This window comes from Triturus cristatus, chromosome 2_2 (genome assembly GCF_964204655.1).
Source record: "Triturus cristatus chromosome 2_2, aTriCri1.1, whole genome shotgun sequence".
Classification (NCBI taxonomy): Eukaryota; Metazoa; Chordata; class Amphibia; order Caudata; family Salamandridae; genus Triturus; species Triturus cristatus.
Window position 1 is genome coordinate 785,413,720 of NC_140582.1, and position 21,161 is coordinate 785,434,880.

Sequence of the window (21,161 nt, forward strand, 5' to 3'; positions counted from 1 at the left end):
AGTTTGATTTTGACCCGGTTTCACGTGACCAGATACCCACGGTTGATGCTTTTCTATTTTACGTGCTAGACTTCACTAAACTCTTTAAATATCCATAACTCCGATTCTACTGATTGGATTTAATTTGTTTTGGTGTCATTTTATTTATTACAATTTTCTCTATTTTTCTTAATGGGTCCGGGATTTTTCTATTGCTGTGTTTCCACTTTATTAGTGATTGTGTTTTGCATATATACTTTACACTGTCCCTAAGTTAAGCCTCACTGCTTTTGAGCCAAACTACAAGAAGGAAAAGCACAGGTTAATTTAGTGACTTTTATGGTTCATACTGACAAGGATTTTTTTTAAGTGCCTTAGAGTGGCTTTCACCCCCCCTCAACCAATAACCTAATTTCTTACATGAGCAGTCTTACAAATTCTGTGATTACACAAGGGGAAACATCCTTTAGCTGGAAGGTAAAACTCTGAAATGTTTAAGTTCAAATGGTTTTCTCAAGTTTATCCGTATATTGGCTGAAGTATTAGGTGATGAAAAGACTCAAATTTTCTGTTTTCAATCTAAGAAATGTAATCCACAACTACTCAATGGAAAGCTTCACCACCCTCAACAACTTGAAAGATACTCCAGCAATCATTATAATGTCAGATGTGTGCTTGCTGAGCTGCAGGTATGCAACTGCTTTATTTTTTGTTTTCCTCAGGCAATAGTGCAATGTAATTTTGTAAATGGACATTTCAGTAAACCTGTTAGTCTGCTTAACATTCAAAGACACTTATACGGAATGTCAGCGTGAAGAGTATAACCAACCAGCATAAAAATTCTAGAAACACTTGCTCATGAAGAGGACCACTATCAGATCGTTGGACTGTACACAGCTCTCATGGGAGAGCACCCAAGCTAATATTAGATCAAGGGTGCAAGATCCTGACCTCTGCCCATGGGAACGTTTGAGAAGAACTCATTCCTCCCAATTATAAGTACATGGACTGAAATATAACAATTATTTTCATCCATTTAGAAACATGCACATTACAGGAAGAATGGCATAGGTGACATAACTTCAAAAGTAGAACAGTACTGCAGCCCGTCTCTGCAAGTGCTTAGTAGGATACTTGGGATTGGATCTTTGGAAAATTATAGCATTATTTGTACTGATAATAAAAGAAATATTCAATTATGGTTTTCGTCAGTCTATCACCTTTGCTAAGGAAATGAACACAGTGTATTGATCATTCATAGAGTGTCTTCTAAATTTATACATCAATGTAGATTCCAGAATGTTAAAAAAAACAATACTTTTTTAATTTAGTAAGAACTTAATGCATTACCAAGATACATGCACCGAAAATATCCATAATTAACCTCTTTTGTAGTGCAAACTGTAGTTGACATGATAAGTAAAGTAATGCATGGTGTTTAGTACTCACCTAACAAACAAAAACATGAACACTTATCACAGGAAGGCGAGTAGGGAAGTATCTCAGACATAATAGGCTCTATATACAGTGAATAATATGAATTACATTTCAATTATGTTTATAGAATAATAGATCCCTATTGATTTAAAACAAGCTATAATGTAGGGTACAGCTTATGAACTTTTGGCTCGATCTTGGACCAGTAGTTGCTGCCACAATTGCCAGTTGTATAGACATAATTGTATTTTGAAATTCACAAAAGCTCACTTGGCACACAATTACATTCAAACAGCATATCAAAGTTTGAAAGTCTTTATAGGACTACTCTTTCATATAAACTCTCGGTTGCTAGTGAGACTGTGCAATGCTGGAGAAGTAGTCAAGAATGTCTTCGATTGTAAATTCCATAGTAATTCCAGATCCCTTATAACACCGATTAATTAAACCTTCAAAGTGCTTGTACTGGCGAATAAACTCGTCTTGCATGGAGTGCCACACCACCTGTTAAAAAACAAATGTTATGTGTAAAATGTTTGAATACATTTGTGTATGCTTGTAAAGTAAATGTGCTAAAAGCTTTTACAAATCTAATACTGATATAACTAAAGTTAAAAAGAACAACTATTCAATTACTTTTCTTATAAATTATATCAAGATCAATGGATTTAACATTAAAGTCAATTTAAAGTAAACTTTATTTTTCATAACCATGAACTAAAATATGGATAACAGGCATTGTCACGTCATAATAAAAAAATTCATGCATTCACGCTTGCATACGACTAAGTAGCATAGGTTTGTAGACTTAGTGATTTTCAATGCAGTAGGTTCCATGGCTTCATCCTATGCCTGCTTCCCCTAACCCAAAAACTGTATCTCTCACAGGTATCTCTTCAGGTGCAATTACAGATTTATCTTGTTCATTCTTTTAATCCACATAAAGAAATATTGTCATGCATTTAGAAACGCGCTCCTGTAGGCACCATAAAGCAAACACTGCAAAAGCAGTTTTGTTTTCTTTCTAGTAAAAGTGCAAATTCACTGATTGGCAATTTTGTATAACTTATGGTGGGGATTGGAGATCTGGTAAACGTGATGAGTCAAAGAATGGATAAATGAAGGCATGGGTAAGTGACGGTAACATCGACGGAAGCATGGGTGAGTGCTTGGGTGCATTAATGAACTGTAGGAGTGCGAATGTATGCCTGCCTGAGTGACTGCATAGATAGGTGAATGGCCGAGGGAATTCATGGAACTGACAATAACTAGTTTGTAAACAATGCTTCATTCTGGTCCTCTGCGGTTTCTAAGCACCATATTGGTGCGTACTCCACTGAACTCAAAAGGGTGTTAGGATAAATCGGCCTTCAAACCTGTAATCTGCAGATCATATTTGTTAGCGGTGTAAGGTATGAAGAAACCTTTCTGCAAGTGGGGGGTTGTGGAAAGTAAGCTGGAAGTTCTATAGACTGGCTAAGGTGTAAAGAAGTGACCACCTTAAGAAGATATTTGGTTGATCCAAAGGAACACTCCATCTCTATGAACCTGAAAGGTTCTTCCAAGGTTAAACACTGGAGCTCACGGACATGCTTTAGTGACAGGATAGCTACCAGAAAAGCTACTTTTAAAAAAGAAACTGAAAGGGACATGACTGGAGGGGCTATACAGGGTCCCATAAGTCTTGTGAGGATAATATTAAGATTCCACACCGGGGCCTGAGGCACCCGGAAGGAAGGGTGCTTTTGAGCCCCTCCATAAAAGCTTTTAGGATTTGAATCCTAAAGAGGGAGGCATGTTGCTTACGTTGGAGGAATACGGCCACACCGCCAGGTGTAGCCGAATGGAGGGGAAGGCTAGACGAATAGTTTGGAGGCGTAGAAGGTAACAATGAATGTTCTGAACTGTGGCTGCCAGGGGGGTAAATGTGGTTTGAGAGGCAGTAGCAGACAAATCTTTTCCATTTGGCAGCGTAACAGGCACAAGTGGTTGGCCTGCGCACTTCCTTAAGAGAATTCTGGAGGTAGATTGAGATAACCAAATTCTAGACCTCAGGAGCCAAATCGCACGATTGAAACTGTTGGGGTCAGGGAGCCTGGTTTCTCCATGGTTCTGCATGAGAAGGTCCAGCCTCTTGTGCGGAACTACCAAACGTTTGTGGAGAGTGGTTATCCACGGCTGTCTGGCCCAGTTGGGGGCCACTAGGAGGAGAGTGAGGAAGGTCTGCTGTAGCTTCTGAACCACAAGTGGAATGAGGGGGAGAGGTGAAAAAGCATAGGCAAATATCCCTGACCAGTTCATCCATAGTGCATTGTCTATGGGAATCTGGAGGTGAAGTTTGGGCATTTTGTGTCTTCTGCTGAGGCGCAGAGGTCCACTTCCGGAAACGCCCATCACTGGAATTAGTGCAAGAGGACTGTACGGTGGAGTACCCACTAGTGGGCTTGTTGCTGCATCCCGCTTAGAAGGTCGACAAAGTCGTCGTCCACTCCCGGAAGGTAATCCGCCAACAGGTGGATCCTGTGGTGGAGAGCCCAGCACCAGATGGGCTGAGCGAACATAAAAAGCTGAGGAGAGCGGGTGCCCCCTACTTCTGAATGGAATACATGGCTGACATGTCTGTCTGTAAGAGGACTACCTTGCCCACTATGTGGGTAAGGAATGCCTTGAGGACTAAATAGATCGCTAGCAGTTCCAAATTCCGGATGTGGAGATCCCTGTGTGTGGGACTCACTGATCCTAGACAGTCCGGTCTTGAAGGATGCGTCCGTTGTGACAGTAAACTGCAAAATTGGGTTGAGAAAAGGCCGTCCTCTCAACAAGTTGTTGGTGCAGGTACTGATCAACACTAGATCTTCCCAATGACCCTCCGTTTGAGACCACTGACGAGTTAGACAGCGGCCTCATGTGCAATGTTGCGTGGGGTATTATGGCGATGCAGGAGGCCATCATGCCTAGCAGGCGCATGACTGTCTGTACTGTGACCTGTTGATTTGGAGGAAAAAGAGGCAGCAAGACTTCGAAAGACTGGAGTCTTGCCAAACTGGGATATGCCTCACTGACCTCTGAATTGAGTATGGCTCCCAGATAGTGCTGAAATTGAAGGGGTTGGAGATGGGACTTTACAGCGTTGATGGTAAAGCCCAGTTTGTGCAGTAGGTCTATAGAGGCTTGGGTGTCCACAAGGCAATGCAGTTGTATTGCACTATTTTTCAGCCAATCTTCCAGGCAGGGGAATACATGTATGCCCTGTATACACAGGGGCGCTGCTACTACTGCAAGGCACTTTGTGAAAACCTGGAGTGCGGTGGTGACCCTGAAGGGCAGTACTTTGATCAGGTAATGCTGATCACTTACCACAAACCAGAGGTAGCGTTGATGCGCCGGATGAATCGGAATGTGGAAGTAGGCGTGTTTGATGTCAACTACAACCATGAAGTCGCTCTGCTGTAAGGCACCCCTGAAGTAGCCCCTTGTGGAAGCTGGTTGGGCAGACTGGCACTGGAAATACACAGAGGCTTCAGGGGATGTGATATTGGAGCCGTTGCGATATGTGGAGCAGCAAAAGGACCCCCGTGAGGAAAGTGTCTGTAGAGCACCCATTGCTTTAACAGTTTCCTTGTCTGTTTTGATTTCTTTTCTCCTGCATCTCATCAACCTGAAGCCCAAAGAGATGTTCCCATCGAAGGGCAGGTTAAGGTGATGCTGTTGAACGTCGAAGACACAGAGCCAGGCATGCCTGGGGAGGAGGTGACTAGAGTTAACATCCCGAGCAGAGGTGTCAGCACCATCTAGGCTGCACTTGATGATTGTGTTTGAAATTAGTTTGCCTTCTGTGATCAACTCTCGTCACCTTTTACAATCTCCTCTGGTACATGTTGCAGGATCTCATCCATTTCGTCCCAGTGGGCCTGGTCCTATCAAGAGAGAAGACCAATGGAATTTGTGATGCACAAGTGGTTGACAGGCTGTGTCTCGACTTCGTTTTCCAGGCACGTCTATCCTTTTACTCTGTCTGGTGGACGAGCATTGCTGGTGTCCTGAGCATTCACCCTTGTACGAGAGGTATGAACGACTTGGGAATGTGGTGGGAGTTGGCCTCTAATATATAGGGTCTCAAGGGGAGGCTTTGTATTTTTTGTCAACCCGTGGGGTAATAATCCAGGCTTTTATCAGATCCTTGAAAATGACAGGGGTTGGCTTGAGTATCCCCTTCAGCATGGGAGATACTGCATGGAGTGATGAGCCTAAGAAAGAGTCTCAAAGAGGAAGTACTCCTCGACGGGCTCTTTATGCATCTTCACTTTGTGGTAAGCAGCAGCCCTACCTAGAACCTTCATGGTAAGAAGAGGTGTCATCTGGCAGGGAACTTCAACATGGTAGAGGTCAGGATCACTATTCGCAGGCAGATCTACATCATATGAGTCTCATGCATCTCTGAAACATTCTCTTTCTGGTCTTTCTTCTCTCTCCTTTACCTATTCTTTCTCTCTGGATTCTAGAACGCTTTCTCTCTGTCTTTCCTGCCTGTCTTCGTATCGAGCAACAGCCGCTCTCCTGCGGGTCCACTCATTAAGGATTTTAAATAAAGAAGAAAACAATAAACGAGAACTGGAAGCTGATTTATTGCCCACCACATAATTTGGTACCAGGAGTGGGGTTGAGAAACGTCTCGCCTTCGCGTCTTCTCCATCCAACGATTTTTGTTTATAGATAAAGAACTACACCAAGGGCAAACGCAGCTAATGATTCTTTGTTTCACCTACGGACCTGCAGGACACACCCATTCAGGTCTGATTAATAATTTTCTGTTCTGCGCTGGCTTTTGTTGATACTCTAACTGAAACTGTTGCGCGAGGCCTAACAAACTGTAGCGCGAGCCAAGTAAAGAAACGTGAGCTAATCCTAATGTTTTAAACGCGTTTCTTAGCAACCAAGTGCAACTTAGCGCGAACTCAGCCACGTTCTGTTTGCGCTTTTGTATACGCGCCTCCTAGCAACTAAGTGTTTCCTGCATTCCGGCCAGCACGAGCGTTAATTTGTCCATGCGACTTGGAACTTCAAGTCATTGTGCGCGCTGACTGCCAAAACATTCTGGAAACTGGCACACTCTGACCAACAAAGGTTACATAGCAACAGAAGTGTTTCACGAGTTGCTTCTTCTTTCAGAATTTTCTCTGAAGAACATTCTTTTGAAGTGTTTGTTTCCAGAATTCTAACCTTCCAAATCAATCTGAAAGGATTTAATACAAAGGTTCGTTGTTCTACATTGTCAATTTTAAGAAGAATTTTACAAAAAAACATTCCATGTCAATCTCCTCTTACAAATAAAAGGATTTAATACAAGGCTGATTGTTCTACATTGTTAACTCTAAGAAGAAGAATAAAATAAGACAATATTTCAAGTACTTAATATTTTATTATTCTCCAATTACAAATTCAGCATTTTACAGCCTCTCGTTTACTGGAATTCGTAATTATACTAATCCTTCATGTGATCCATGTCTTCTTCGGATAATGCATTACATCCTCCACCATTTCTACAAAGACCAGGCAAACCGGAAATTGAATGGAGACAACGGATTCATATTTTTGAAAATTATCTGGTTGGCATTGACGGAAAAGAATATTCTCCAGAAAGGAAACACGCCCTCCTTTATAATCATTTGGGTGTTGCTGCACAAAAGATTGTTGACAATTTACCTCCTTTTCCTAGACCCTCCGTTGATGGCACCTGGAACATGTACATTGAAGCAAAAGGAAAACTTAAGAAACTATTTTCAGATGAACCAAATGTTCTCTTGGAGAGACACAGTTTCTTTAAGAGAAAACAAGCCAGTGATGAATCGGTCGAAGAATATGTAGCTGCGCTTCGGTTCCTCGCCTCTACATGTGAATTTGACAATTACACCGACATCTCCATTAGAGATCAATTTGTTTTTAACTGTTTTAAAAAAAAAATGCAAGAACGCCTTTTAACTTGTCGTTATCCCTCCTTATCGGAAGTCATTGATATAGGGAAAAGTATTGAGTGTTCTATTGTCTCTTCACAAGCGTTGTCAGGCCAAGAGGGTCATTCTCCTATTTCCTATGTTTCTGACAATTCAGAATTTTCTACTGTCTCTGCCATCAAAGTTAACAAAGAATTTAAAAGGATCTTTTGCTTTCGCTGTGGTAACAAAAACCATATTGCAAACTTTCCCTCTTGTCCTGCCTTGGGAAGAAAATGTAGCAAATGCAAGAAAACTGGTCACTTCCAAGAATTTTGTAAATCTCGCCGTTCATTTCCAGTTGTTAAAATCCACAATGTTGAATTACAAAATACATCTCCTCCATCCTCTGCATCTTCTGTCTCTGACTGTACCAATACCTTTTCTAATTACCTTTTATCCATTGATGAACCTTTTGATTCTATAGATTTTGAACGTCCCCTCTGCCAAGCTATATTAAATGACAAACCCTTACAAGTTATGGCTGATTCCGGAGCCCCAATTACTGTATTGGCTGACACCACTTTCTTTAATACCTGGGGTCATTCCATCACTCTTCAAGCTCCTGACATTTCTCCAAAAGCTTTTGGTGAAAAGGATATTGATTTGCTTGGTTTCTTTATTGGTTCCTTGCAAATTCTTGGGAGATCTACTGACACTAAAGTATATGTTGCAATCAGAGGCAGAAATCTGGTAGGTTGGAAGGATTTAGCCAAATTAGGCATTATTCTTAAACCTGGTCATAAAAACCCTATCGTCTTAGGAGACCTTCCTATACTGGCCATCGACGGTTGTGTTGAAAAATGTTGTTCCATTGATACACTTAAAAAAGAATTTCCTTCTGTGTTTAGCGATAAAATTGGTAACATCAAAGGGTTTGAACAGGTCATTAGACTTAAAAAAAAAAAAAAAAAAAATGCTGCACCTGTTACCCACAAAGTCACACCTGTTCCTGTCAGTGTCAGAAATGATCTAAAAAAACAATTGGAGAAACTTTCTGCAGAAGGTATTATTACAACAACAAAAAAATGGGGATCTTCGTCTTTGCGTGGACCTCAGGTCCTTAAACCGCAACATTATAGTTGACTGCCATCCTCTTCCTCATATTTAACAAATGCTCTCAAACATTGGTCACGCAAAGTACTTCTCAACAATTGATTTACATTCAGCATATCACCAAATACCCTTATATGCTGATTCTCAGGAACTTACCACCTTTGTCACTCCTTTCGGTGCACAGAAATGCTTGAGACTACCTTTTGGCCTAGCCTCAGCCGCCTCAGTATTCCAAAAAGTTATGGATGTCCTATTTAAAGATGTTAAAAATGTTCAGGCTTTTCAGGATGATACCCTTGTTTTTACTGAGAGCAGAGAATCACACTTAGATACCCTACATAAAGTATTTTCCATATTGTGTGCAAGGGGTATTACCGTTCAACCTGATAAATGCAACATTTTAGCTGAGCAAATTGACTATTTAGGTCACGCCATCACACCCGAAGGCATCAAACCAAAATTTTGCAACGTAGAAGCCATCCTTAAGGCTCCGCCTCCACCAGACAAAGATGCTCTCAGATCTTTCCTAGGTCTCTGCGAATACTACGCTCGCTTTGTACCAGACTATTCCTACTGTGTTTAATCATTGAGATCTCTTCTCAAAAAAGGAACTGCCTTTGTCTGGTCCAATGATGTTAACACAGCCTTCATTAACATAAAAAATTTAGTCGTTAACGCCCCTGCCCTTAGTCCATTTGTTCATGGTCATCATTGTACTGTCACTGTTGATGCAAGTCTTAATGGTCTTGGTGCTGTTTTTGGTCAATAAAGTTCTGGTAAAGATCATACAGTACAGTTGCATTTGCATCTAGATCCTTGTTTAAAACCTATCTCTGGGGCTGTCCATTTACAATTTTTACCGACCACAAACCTCTAGTCCACCTTTTACAAGGAGATGACTTGGCAAAGCCTCTGCTCGTCTTGTACGTATTCTTTCTAAATTACAAGAGTACAACTTCACCATCAAATACATACAAGGCGGGAACAATTTCAGAGCCGATTGCCTCTCTCGTCTCCCTTTACCATTAGTTGATGATACTATTGATGAATTTGACTGCGTAGTAGCATCCATCGATGCTTCTTCTATCTCTAATGGTACCATTTCAGAAAAAGTTTGGATTGAAGCCTCTTCCACCGATCAAACTCTCAAAAAAATTTCTAATTTCATCATTAAAGGTTGGCCTCCCATTCGTAATATCCCTCATGATTTAAAATCTTATGCTCAGGTTGCTTCAGAATTGTCTTTGGAAAATGACATTTGCACTAGAAATGGTTGTTTTATTCCTCCGTCTTCTCTTAGGAATAAAATCATTTCTATTGCACATGAAGGTCACCTTGGAGTTACTGCCACTTGTAAAAAACTCAGAGAAAATTATTGGTGGCCTTCATTGAATGCTCAAGTATCCTTTTTTGTAGATGTTTGTCCTCAATGTGTAATCTTGGATAAACATTGGAAGACTACTCAGAATCCTCTCCGTCCAGTTCCTCTTTCAGACAGTCCCTGGTCGAAAATTGCTTTAGATTTCGCTGGCCCCTTCAATCTTTTACCAAGTTCTTCAAAATTTTTGTTGGTACTAATTGACTATTTTTCAAAATGGATCTATTTTTCTTTTGTGGAGTCAGCATCAACTCATTTTGTTTTGCAATTTCTCAAGTCTGTTTTTTCACTTGAAGGTCCTCCCAAAGAGTTAGTCACAGATAACGGGACCCACTTTGTATCAAATGCCATGAAAGATTTTTTTAAATCTATGGATGTCAAACATATTCAAGTAGCTTTATATAGTCCTGCGGCAAATGGTCTTGTTGAAAGAGCTAATCGCTTTCTTAAAGAAGGAATTCAAAGTGCTCTTTCTTCTGGTTTAGATGTTAACCTCTTTCTTAAAGAAAAGGTTAATTCTTACCACATTTCATCTCACTCAACAACTGGTTTCACTCCCTTTGAATTGTTGAGGGGCAGAAAATGTCGCACTTAACTCTTGCCTTCCTGGTTAGAGAAATATTCCTCCTTTTCTAACAGTCTTAATAATTCAAAAAAAGATTAACTAATACGTCAAACTGTTACTTTGGCACAAAGTAAGCAAAAATCTCATTTTGATGTTCGCAAACATTCTCAAATTAATCATTTGATTCCGGGTTCATGGGTCCTTATTAAAAAACCTTTTGGTGTCAAAAAAGGAGAATCTTCCTTTACTTCTCCTTACAAAATTCTAAAGGTTGGTCTTAGTTCTTGTTTACTTCAGGATGGAAGATGGTGGAACTAGAGTAGACTTGTTCCACTCTCAGAACAACAAGCCATGATTCATGTTAAAACTGCAGTTACTTCTGAATCAGATGATTACATTTTGTTTGAAACTCCTGTGTTTTCCTCTAACACGCCCACTTCTGTTTCTCAGGATAATATTGTCAACCTCAATTCTTCAACTAGTTCTTCTTGTTGTAATTCCCTTTGCTTCTAGGAGAATTTGTAGGCTACCTGCTCATTTTAAGGATTTTGTTATGTCATGATTTTTATATTTGTTTAAATTGTTATACTTTGTTTGACATGCTTAGTCTGTATGTGCTATAGAAAGAATTTTATTTGGTTTGAATTGTCAATTGTATCTCTGGTTATAAATTTTGGAATTTCTGCAAATTTGTTCCTCCAATAAGGGGGAAGATGTGTAACATTCTCTTTCTGGTCTTTCTTCTCTCTCCTTTACCTATTCTTTCTCTCTGGATTCTAGAACGCTTTCTCTCTGTCTTTCCTGCCTGTCTTCGTATCGAGCAACAGCCGCTCTCATGCGGGTCCGCTCATTAAGGATTTTAAATAAAGAAGAAAACAAGAAACGAGAATTGGAAGCTGATTTATTGCCCATCAGTCTCCCTGTGTGAGCATGTCAAAAGTGTCTTCCCAGCTTGTCCACCCGTATCAGAATGTGGTGACCCCTGTGGAGTGGAAGACAGTGGATCAGGTAAAGAAGGAGGTAGGGAAGGTTATGGTGGGAGTCTTGGTGGAGTGAAAGAGCGTGGAGGCAGTCCAGTGTCAAGAAGAGGACTGGTGGCTTTATCCTGTTACTTTCACTGCTTTGGATGAGGAGGCGTCTCCAGAGCTACTTCAAAGCTGAGCTGTCTCTTAGGAAGCTGAGGATCTGGCATCGGAGGATGTATAAGTATGCAAACCATTTGGGGGAGGGAGATGACAATTTGGTTCCACTGGGCATCAAACTACTCCTGCAACTTCCGGAGGTCCGGTTCAACTGGTTCTTAGGAGCAGAGTCTTCCGGTCGGAGCAGAGTGTTTCAGCACAAGCGTGGGAGCCAGATAATTGCTCTAAAGCCGACTGTTTCAGATCCAGCAGTTGGGTCGGTGCCGAGCCGCAAGCGCCAAGGGCGTCTGTTTTAGGATTTTTTTCAGCACCGAACCAAAGCTGGTGTCTGAAGTTGACTGTCAGTGCCAACCATGGCCATTATGCAGTGGCGACCCAGAAGTCTGCCTCTGTGGGTCCAGAACGTCTGAATGACCCTTATGCAGTAGAAGATCGAAGCGGTGTCGAGGGGGGGCAGAAGCTGTACTCACAATCTGTTGCACCGGGAGAAAGTCTTCAACCTCAAGGTCAGAGACGGAACTCTCTTCGGGCGAGAAAGCATCCTCTTAAGCGGCCGAAGGCTCAGGATGACTTACGAGGTCTGGAGCATCTTCTCTGCTCCTGCGTGACATTTCCAGCCGATTGGCCCAGTGGTCTCGAAGGGTCTTCTTCAACACTGGAAACCTCGTTGTGCTCAGGTGAGAGGCAGAAATTACAGACCAGGTGGAGATCTGCCCAGGAGTACTTCACACAACACCGAAGGCAGTATCGAAAGGGTGTCCGTTTGATCACAGGCAAGGGATAGTGGGAGCTGATCAAACATAAAAAAAAAAGAGGGCCCGACAAGCGAGGCCGCACTGGGGACCGGAGTTGACCGGCCTACTATCCTGAATGGTGACTGGAAGTGTAGACCAGATACGAGAGAAAAGGGGCAAGCATGATCAAAAACAATACTGACAGAGAAACAGGGCACGGAAGAACTGAAAACAATCAACGCAACAGAGTCAATCTGAAGCACGGAAGCACACCTCTAAACCAGATGGCGGAAAAAAAACAATCTAACAATGTAGCCGATGACATGCGCATTTCAAGCAAGAGGTGGAGTCACACCACCTCATGACTCACGAAGAGAATTCCTTGAACAAAAAACAACTTGCACACACCTAAGCCGAACACTAGATGGCAGGAGTATGCACAGCATGTGTATCTACAGCCACACATGCTTGAACATATATTTTTAATTTCCTTGTCTAATTAGTAATGCCTCAAGAGGGGTTTATCAAGAAAAACATCAAATAATGGTACAGTTTAGAATTATTAAGATTACCTTGAGTGCCAATCAATAGAACTTCAGTCTTGCTCCCATTAGGATGAAGTTGCATGCTGGCATCCACCACATCATAGCCCTTAAGGATTATGTTACTTACCCTGTAAGCATCTGTTTGTGGCATGTAGTTCTGTAGATTTGCACTTTCTGCAAACTCCTGCCATATAGTGATGGGGTTAGAGGTGTGAAGGAAAATGCTACTTACGCAGTATGCATCTGTTCTTAGCATATAGAGCTGAAGAGTCACATCCTGTGCATAGATCGCCATCTAGTGTTGGGTCCGGATGTTTGCACTTTGTTTTTCTTTGAAAAAGTGTTTCTAGTCACGAGGTATAGTGACTCCTGCTATGACTGGTAATGTGCTTGGGCATCGGTTCCATTGTTAGATTGTTTTCCACACAGCGGGTGAGGATGAAGATGGAGCACCGAGGAGAAGATGATGCCCATGAAAAAGAGAGAAAGAGAACAGAGAAATCTGCAACAACCAGAGGCTTCCAGGGAGGAGGGTGGACGCATGTGAACCTACAGCACTATATGCCACAAACAGATGCTTACCGGTAAGTAACAGACAATTTGTGGCATGTGTAGCTGTAGATACAAATACTCTGCAAAGACTGTAGGGCAGTACCACCATATACAGTGGCTAGCCAGAGGATTTTTCAGAAGACTGAAAAAGCACATATAAGACAGCCTCGGCCACCCTTTGCTTGCTGACGTGCTAAGACATCCACACAGTAGTGCTTGGTGAAAGTGTGTGGAGTGGACCAGGTACCAGGTACTAGTTTTACATGTCAGCTATAGGAAAGTTGCCAAGGAAGGCCATAGAGGCTCCCTTTTTGCAGGAAGAATGGGGCTTGTGAAGTGCAGGTTATTGACGTATAGCTTTAGCATTGCAAATTTGAATGCACTTGACAAGATGAAGTCGGTAGCAGACTATGTCTGGACTGTTGCTGTTAGTGGATCAATGTGTTTTGAAGGCAGTAGTGAACAAACCTTTTCCACTTGGCCACATAACAGGCTAGTGTGTTGGGCCTATGAGCCTCTCTTGAGGATTGACATACATTCTAGAAGCAGTTTGAGGAAACCGAACTCTAGGACTTCAGAGACCAAATTGCAAGATTGAACTGCCTGGTTTTGAGATGCCTGACCATGCCTTTGTTCTGCGTTACAAGGTCCAGCTGGTTGGGTGGTTTCTCATGGAGAACTACAGATAGGTCGATAAGGGTGATGAACCAGGCTTGTGTGGCCTAGCTGGGAGCCACCAAGATGAGGTTGAGGGAGGGTTGTCAAATTAAGTTCATCCATAGTGCATCTCCCATGGGCTGTGGGTGTGGGAACCTGGAGGCAAAGGTTTTGGCATTTTCGGTGGCTGCAGAAAGATTTATGTTGAGGAACTCACAACGACTGAAGTACAGGAGTAGGACTAGTGGTTGGAGTTCCCACGTATTGAGGTGTTGCTACATCCTGCTGAGCAGGTCTGCAAAGTCCTTGTCCATTCCCGGAAGGCACTTTACTAGTAGGTGTATGTTGTGGTGGAGTGCACAACACCATATGCTCTGTGCTAGTACAGACAGCTGCTGAGAATACGTGCCACCTTGTTTCAGGAAGTAATACATGGCCATCCTGTTGCCTTTCCAGATAAGGACTACCTTGCATTGGATGAGGAAGCAAAAGGCCGTAAGTGCTAGCTGAATGCCCATCGACTAAGTCATTTTTGTGGAAGCCCTGTTGATAAGGGGGACATGTGCCTTGAAAGGCCATGTCTTGCAGATGTGTCTCCTAGTGCATGAGGGCTGCATCCATTGTGATGGTCACCTGTGGAACTGGGACAGATTGTTGCTGTTCCACCACTACAGAGAGTGATGGGTGTAGGCCCACATCAACACTAGATATTTCTAGTGACCCTCCACTTGTGACCATTGAGGTGCCAGGTACTCTTGTAGCGGACACATGTGTAACCTTGCATGGGGGCCAATACAGATACAGGAGGCACTTGACGGTTATCATCTTTACATGTTGTTCTGGTTGAAAAAGAGCCAATAACCACTGAAATGCTTGGACCTTTGTCTGGCTGAGATAATATTTCACGGTGACCATGTTCAGAACCACACCAGGAATTGCTGGATCTGAAGGGGTTGAAAATGGGACTTGACAGTAAAGTTATCAGAGTAGAATGTATTATAGCAGCAAACTCTTTCAAATAGGCAGGTGGACAAGGATCCATTGGTGAGCTTGATTCAACTTTGGTGAGTAAATTTCCTAGTAGCCTGTCATCGATTTCAGAGAAATTAGTTAATATTGTGTGTTCCTCTGCTTGTTGAGCTCCAATTAGCTTGAATAACAGGCAGTGATACTATCGTTAATTATCTGTTTTTTAACAATAAAAAAAATCATTAAGTTTATCACAAAGTTCCTCTGGCAAAACCTTTCCTGGGGAATTAAGCTCCCCACAAGAATCTAAAAAGTTTATTTTTGTTTAGGTTTTGCATTAATTGTGCTTTATATACTGCTAATCCCTTTTCAAATGTGATTTTGAGTTCTTCTGCATACTCCCTGCTCCACTGTCCTTCTAGCTGTCGCAGTTTAAGTTTAGCCTCCATCCGTTCCTTGGTATCAAACTATGCTGGTTTTGCACTAGAAATTACACATTGTCTCTGTAGGGGCTGTTGTCAACCAATTTGTGAGCTCTCATTCAGCCTCAGGTCTGAGTCAGTCAGCACGGGTATAGTTTCTTGAAGTGTAGATGCCATCATTCATCTTAACTCGTTTCCATTTTCGTATATATTTCAAATTTCTGATGATTGAATGTAAGAGACCTTCCTTATAGGGATAGTGAACTCTATCAAGTGATGTTCCGACCACTGATATATTATAATATTAGCTATCTATAATATTTGCAATGTCGAGCATCGAAATCGAGTGCAATAAGTGTACTTTTATATGATCAAACTCATTTACATGCTGTTGAAAATCTAGAGCTGTCATTGAGTCTATACACTTCTGGCCTTTCAGATCTTTGTCCAATGAGTCAGACCAGAAATTAAAATTGCCTATGACCAACATTTGTGAAAACTCAGAAGCCAAAAGACAAATTACTTCAAACATTATCTGGCCATAATGAACCATGTAGAGAGAAGGACGTTATGCAATCAGGCATGCAATAGCCTACTTTTGTTAAATTCCATCACAAAATGTTATAAATCCACCTTTTCCACTGATTTGCAATGAAGCTGACTTGCCTTCAATTGACTGTGTATAATAGCAGCAACACCTCCTCCCCTTTTGATTACATTCTCTATTTGCATAGAGCAAGTATTATTCCTCAGGAACTGCCTCCAATAATTCTGGTATAGAATGCTCTATAAGCCATAATACATCAGGCTCAACATGTATTATATAGTCATTAACTTCTATACGATGTTTAATAAGACAACAGGTGTTAAGGTATGCCATCTGGATTGCCTGTGCTGGTGGTTCCCTTATTTATTTTCTTTGGCCAAAGTTAAAAAAAAAAAACGCTAGTTCCACTATTGTCATTAAATTGTGCTGGATCAATTAGCCCCGTTGGTATTTTATACTGAGACAAGCACTGGGATCATTTTCAGGCCTAGCATATTAAGTTTGTGTAGATCGTCCACTAAGCAGGTTATATTTTGGGCATAGTGTCTGGCCCATTGTACCGGCTGCGTGCAGAAGGGCTTTCCATCGGCGCGCCATCCGCGAGGACGAGCAGCCCTTTTCCTCAAGCAGGCTTTCTGCTGTTACCTCATGGTTGTGCAAAACTTAAGAGAGCTAACCACCAGGCCAAGATGGCGTCACCCAGGAGTATTTCCTTCACAGTGCCCATTTGACCTTTGAAGGATGCATGATCGATTCTAGAGGTTTTTTTTGTCTTGAAGGTGTTTTTTTCGTCCTTTATCCATTTCCTTTAGTGGCTGGTAGATTTATATAGGTCTGGAAAATATGTTTGGACAATTCTACGAGTAATAACTGTTTTCAGCACACTGCAGTTGGATCTTCTTGCTTTACACAATATTTAGTGACTGTGACTACTGCATGCAACACATCCACTTTTTCAGGCAGCGATATTCAGCCAGCTCAGATAATGAGAAAAAAAGCTTTTGTGAACCCAAGAGCTCATGCAGCATGCCCTGAAGATTGAAGATTGCTTGCAAGGACCCATCCCCGATGAGCTGCTACAATAAGAAAGCTAAAGAGGAAGAAAAAGAGAATAAGTCGAGGTATTTTATTTCTAAATTTAAGTTTTTAAGTAAATCTTTCCCTCTCATCTTGGGGGTGAATTTTCATTTCGGTCTTGTAAAAGGGGTTATCCATTAAATGTTGACACAAATCACCTCAAAATCCAAGCAGGCATCATCGAACAAAGGAACTTTCTAAAATAATTATGACTGGCGATTGTTGGTGATGACAGATTGGGTAAAGAGAACTATTTTTCTTCACTGGATTTCCCCTTTATGTGCAATGTTACCCAAGGTGTTAGTTTGCACTACCCAACATGACATAGAAGGTTTTATGTATAGTGCACATGCATCTGAATTAAATTCCCTGTTCTACAGGAAACCACTGTAGTTTTCGATGAGCGTCCAAGACATGTATGAATTTAGGAAGGTGGCAAACTATTCTAACTGATGCATTTTGAACCTTTAGTTGCTATGATTGTAACTCTCCCAGGAGGCCAAAAAATATCACATTACAGTAAAAAAAGTCTGGAAGACAGACACATGGACATTAGTGTGGCGTATAGAAAAGGAAGAGAACATCTCGGAAATCATAAGATATTATAGTTGGCACAACAGTCTACATTTATGTACGGTTCCCAGGACAGTTAACTGTCCAAAAGCACAACTGGGTTTTGGGCCTTGATGTTAAGGGCCCATGCTAACAGTAATTTATTTTTGTTTGCACAAAACTTTAGAAAGATGTATGCCATCCACCTTTGTACCTTCCTAAGATAGTCAAATGGAGTCCAGTGTAAAAGACGGCTCCTAATGTAGCTGTATGATGATTTGGGTGTCACCTACATAAGAAACTGGGTAATGGCAGATGCATTTGATGAGCTTCTACATGCTAATAGATTCAGGTGCGTGACTTAGAACCAGTGCTTTTTGGTCTAGATAGGAACACTGTACTCCCAACTCTTTATATAACCTAAAGGTTTGGCAGTGCGCAAAAAGGACAAGTATAGATCCGAATTACGCATATACTCTACAGACACTGCAAACTGTCAAAAGTATGATGAAATTACCTTATTTGAGAAATGTGATTTAAACCATAAAACACAAATAGTAAACACTAAGATTTTCACTGTGCAAAATGCCAATCATTAACACATTCTCCGAGTAGTCCCTATAACCATACCTGTAGCAAATTCTCCTCCTCACATAGATGCTTGTTGACTTTCTTATACAGATTATCCAGTCCCTTCTTTACTTCCTTCCCAGGATACTCCTTAATAACCTTACGAAGTTCTTGCTTGTTGAAGGCAAGTTGGTAGCTGACCTCATCTTCTCTCACACCCTGGGCAACTCGAGTTTCAACACCTTCAAAGAAGTGCTGAAAAGGAGATCAATTATACAGCTATAATAAGGGTACAACCTATATTTTCAAAACAACAATCACAAAGAATACTACATTTTCAAAGCATGCATAAAAGATTCTGTATTTCAACAGAAATCTGGTCTGTACCACGAAATATCCAATTATGTTTTGCGAATTTTGTATTATGCAATAAACAGAAAACAGCTGGAGGAAGAGGAAATCAGACTGATTGGTATCGATGTTTGCCTAAGCATGTATTAACTAAATCAATTAATCTTTATTCGATCTTATCAAAATAGATCATAAAAGATAAGCAAATATAAAATGTACATGGTTAAAAAGTAGATAAATATGAAATAGGTGGTGCGTGCACTCTGAGATAATATAAAAGTTAGAGAAAATTAATTGGGAGGTAAATCAACTTTATGTGTGAAAACAGGGCATCTCCTACGGATCCAAAAGCATGACTAACAATAGAGAAAAAACTAGTCACCCAAGGGCTAATGTCCCCTGAATGCACAGCTAAAGGTCCAAAAATAGAGTAATCCAAGATAATAAAAAATTATCAAAAATTGAAACTCTGGTCAATTCCCAGTTTGGATTTATTCATTCATCATGGCTTGTCAATCGTCAGAGCCGAGAATTCATCTTGTTCAATATCATAACACAAAGACTAGGTTAAATTATGCTTGCCCAGACCCAATGCATTTCGGGCAATCAAAGCCCTTCGTCAGGAGAATTTTCATCGCCGTGGGTGAACAAACAATTACTGGCGTCTTAGTCATTCCTTCACGACCGCCGACTAAGACGCTGGCGCTGTGCATATATCCAAACCCCGCTGTACACCAACGCTTCTACCACTAGCCATTAGCAAAGTCTCAGATAAAATGAATAGTAATATATATTTATGGGTAAACCGTGTAAGTGAACAGGATACACAGAAGATTTTTGAGGCAAATCTGTATTGCATACGAAACGTGTATTTTTTATTCAGTTGTGCTGTGTTAAATGGGCGATGTGATATTTTAAACTTTTCTCTAATTCCCCATCACGATATATCAAGTATCCTAATGCTGTGTGTTTGTGAGTTTTACCTCACTATGACACATGCTCCACGAGTCAAAAGGCCTTTCAACTGTTGGGGACATTGATGAACACAACAGCAAACTTGTACAGGAATACATGCAGCATCCACTCAGACATGTTAGTCAAACTTTTGGTTAGCTATAATAAGTAAAAGATAACACACAGAAAACAAGTGTGATCAATGATTAAGAGGATACAAAAAAATGCTTATGGACAACACTTGTTTACAAACAGAAAAAAAATGTTTTCCCACCTGGTAGTTGAAAGATGGAATTGTAGGGGGGCGGCAGGAGACTGAGCGGACAGGGAGACATGAGGCAGGATGCGTGGGCGACTCCCAAACATCACGTAGGCACATGTGGGAGGGTCTCTCGATGCTCTATGGAGGTAGGGCTGCCTCCCTCGCGAGGCGAAACAACTTGAGTGCCCTAGACTTCTAGCTGAGAACTTCCCCTAACACCACACCTTGCCACACTCTTAACTGCCTTGTATGTCGCTGCTGCAAAATTCTTTCTTTTGCTGACAACTTGTTCAATGCAATGCACTTCACTGAATACTATAAATATAGTTTACAAACAAAACCTTTCACAAAACCTGTTAGGAACTTTGCAGCTCATTCTATCTAGAAATAATGCTATAAATGATTGCATTTTAATTAATTTTTCAGGAACATGTGAAAATGCTTTCTGGAATAATACACTATGAAAATAAGATTCCTGGGGCATGGCCAAGTCATGTATGGAGTAGAAATAGACTTCCTGTGCTCCTCTCTACCTCGGCCCACACAGTATCCAACAGCACCCGACATTTGAGCCCAAAACTATGATTTAACCATTGCAGGGATTAGAGAGCTCCCCAACTCCCCACCGGAGGAGATCTCAGTCTTCCTTATGGTACACAGAGTAATCCGAAGTATGTGGCTGCCATTTTGTGAGCCGAACACGCCTTGGCAATCAGTCGGGATCCCTGCACAGAGGCTGTCTAGAGACGTCGCTTTCCCCCCAGACAGCAGCTGAGAGAGACTCAGTCAGGGGGGACCTCTGTGAACGACGGGACCGCCCATAAGTGTGACGCACGACCTGGTGCGGTGCTGTTGTGGGCACAGTATCAAGGCGCCCATGCTCGGAGGAGTATATAGGACTGCTTTCTGTTTGAAATCTGATTAGGAATCATCTCCATCAAGACAGGCTTCAAAACATAATTAACAGAAGTTCAAAAGGACATCTCTGAGCTGGGGCATAATGTAGACTACCACAAACAATCTGCCGACTCAATAAAGGAAGATTAAGAGATGCTATAGCACAGGGTGCAAGCACTAAAAGACCAAATCACAGACCAGCAAACAAAACAGAAGATTTGGAAAACCGAAGCAGGCACACCAACATATGTATCTGAGGTATTCTCAGAGTTGCAGAAGGAGATACTATGGGCTTTACCAAGGAACTCCTCCAGGCCATTAAAGACGAACTAGTAGCAACCCCACCCATAGAGTAATCTCCAACATGAACCAACCAAAACCTCCCCGGACATTCTCACCCAAGTGCGTTTCTTTGCAGACAAGGAACCCATCATGAAATTGCCTGGAAACTTCTTAAGAAGCTCTCTTTAGATCCCAATATCCTCAGCAACCATAGGCCCATCTCGTTGCTGCCAGCATTTGCTA

General features: G+C 41.5%; 1 protein-coding gene across 14 annotated transcripts in view; it reads right to left on the reverse strand.

Annotated features, from left to right (window-relative positions):
• Positions 1 to 1,281: 1,281 nt before the first annotated feature.
• The window catches only part of EXOC1 (exocyst complex component 1), a 330,473-nt gene continuing 310,593 nt past the window's right edge, over positions 1,282 to 21,161 (reverse strand). For all 14 annotated transcript variants that reach the window (XM_085642066.1, XM_085642062.1, XM_085642061.1 and 11 more), the window contains 2 exons: positions 18,233 to 18,427; positions 1,282 to 1,920 (listed from right to left, as the gene is read on the reverse strand). In XM_085642066.1, the coding sequence (XP_085498192.1) occupies positions 1,768 to 1,920; positions 18,233 to 18,427 (348 nt within the window). In that variant the 3' untranslated portion in view covers positions 1,282 to 1,767. The remainder of the gene's footprint in view (positions 1,921 to 18,232; positions 18,428 to 21,161) is intronic.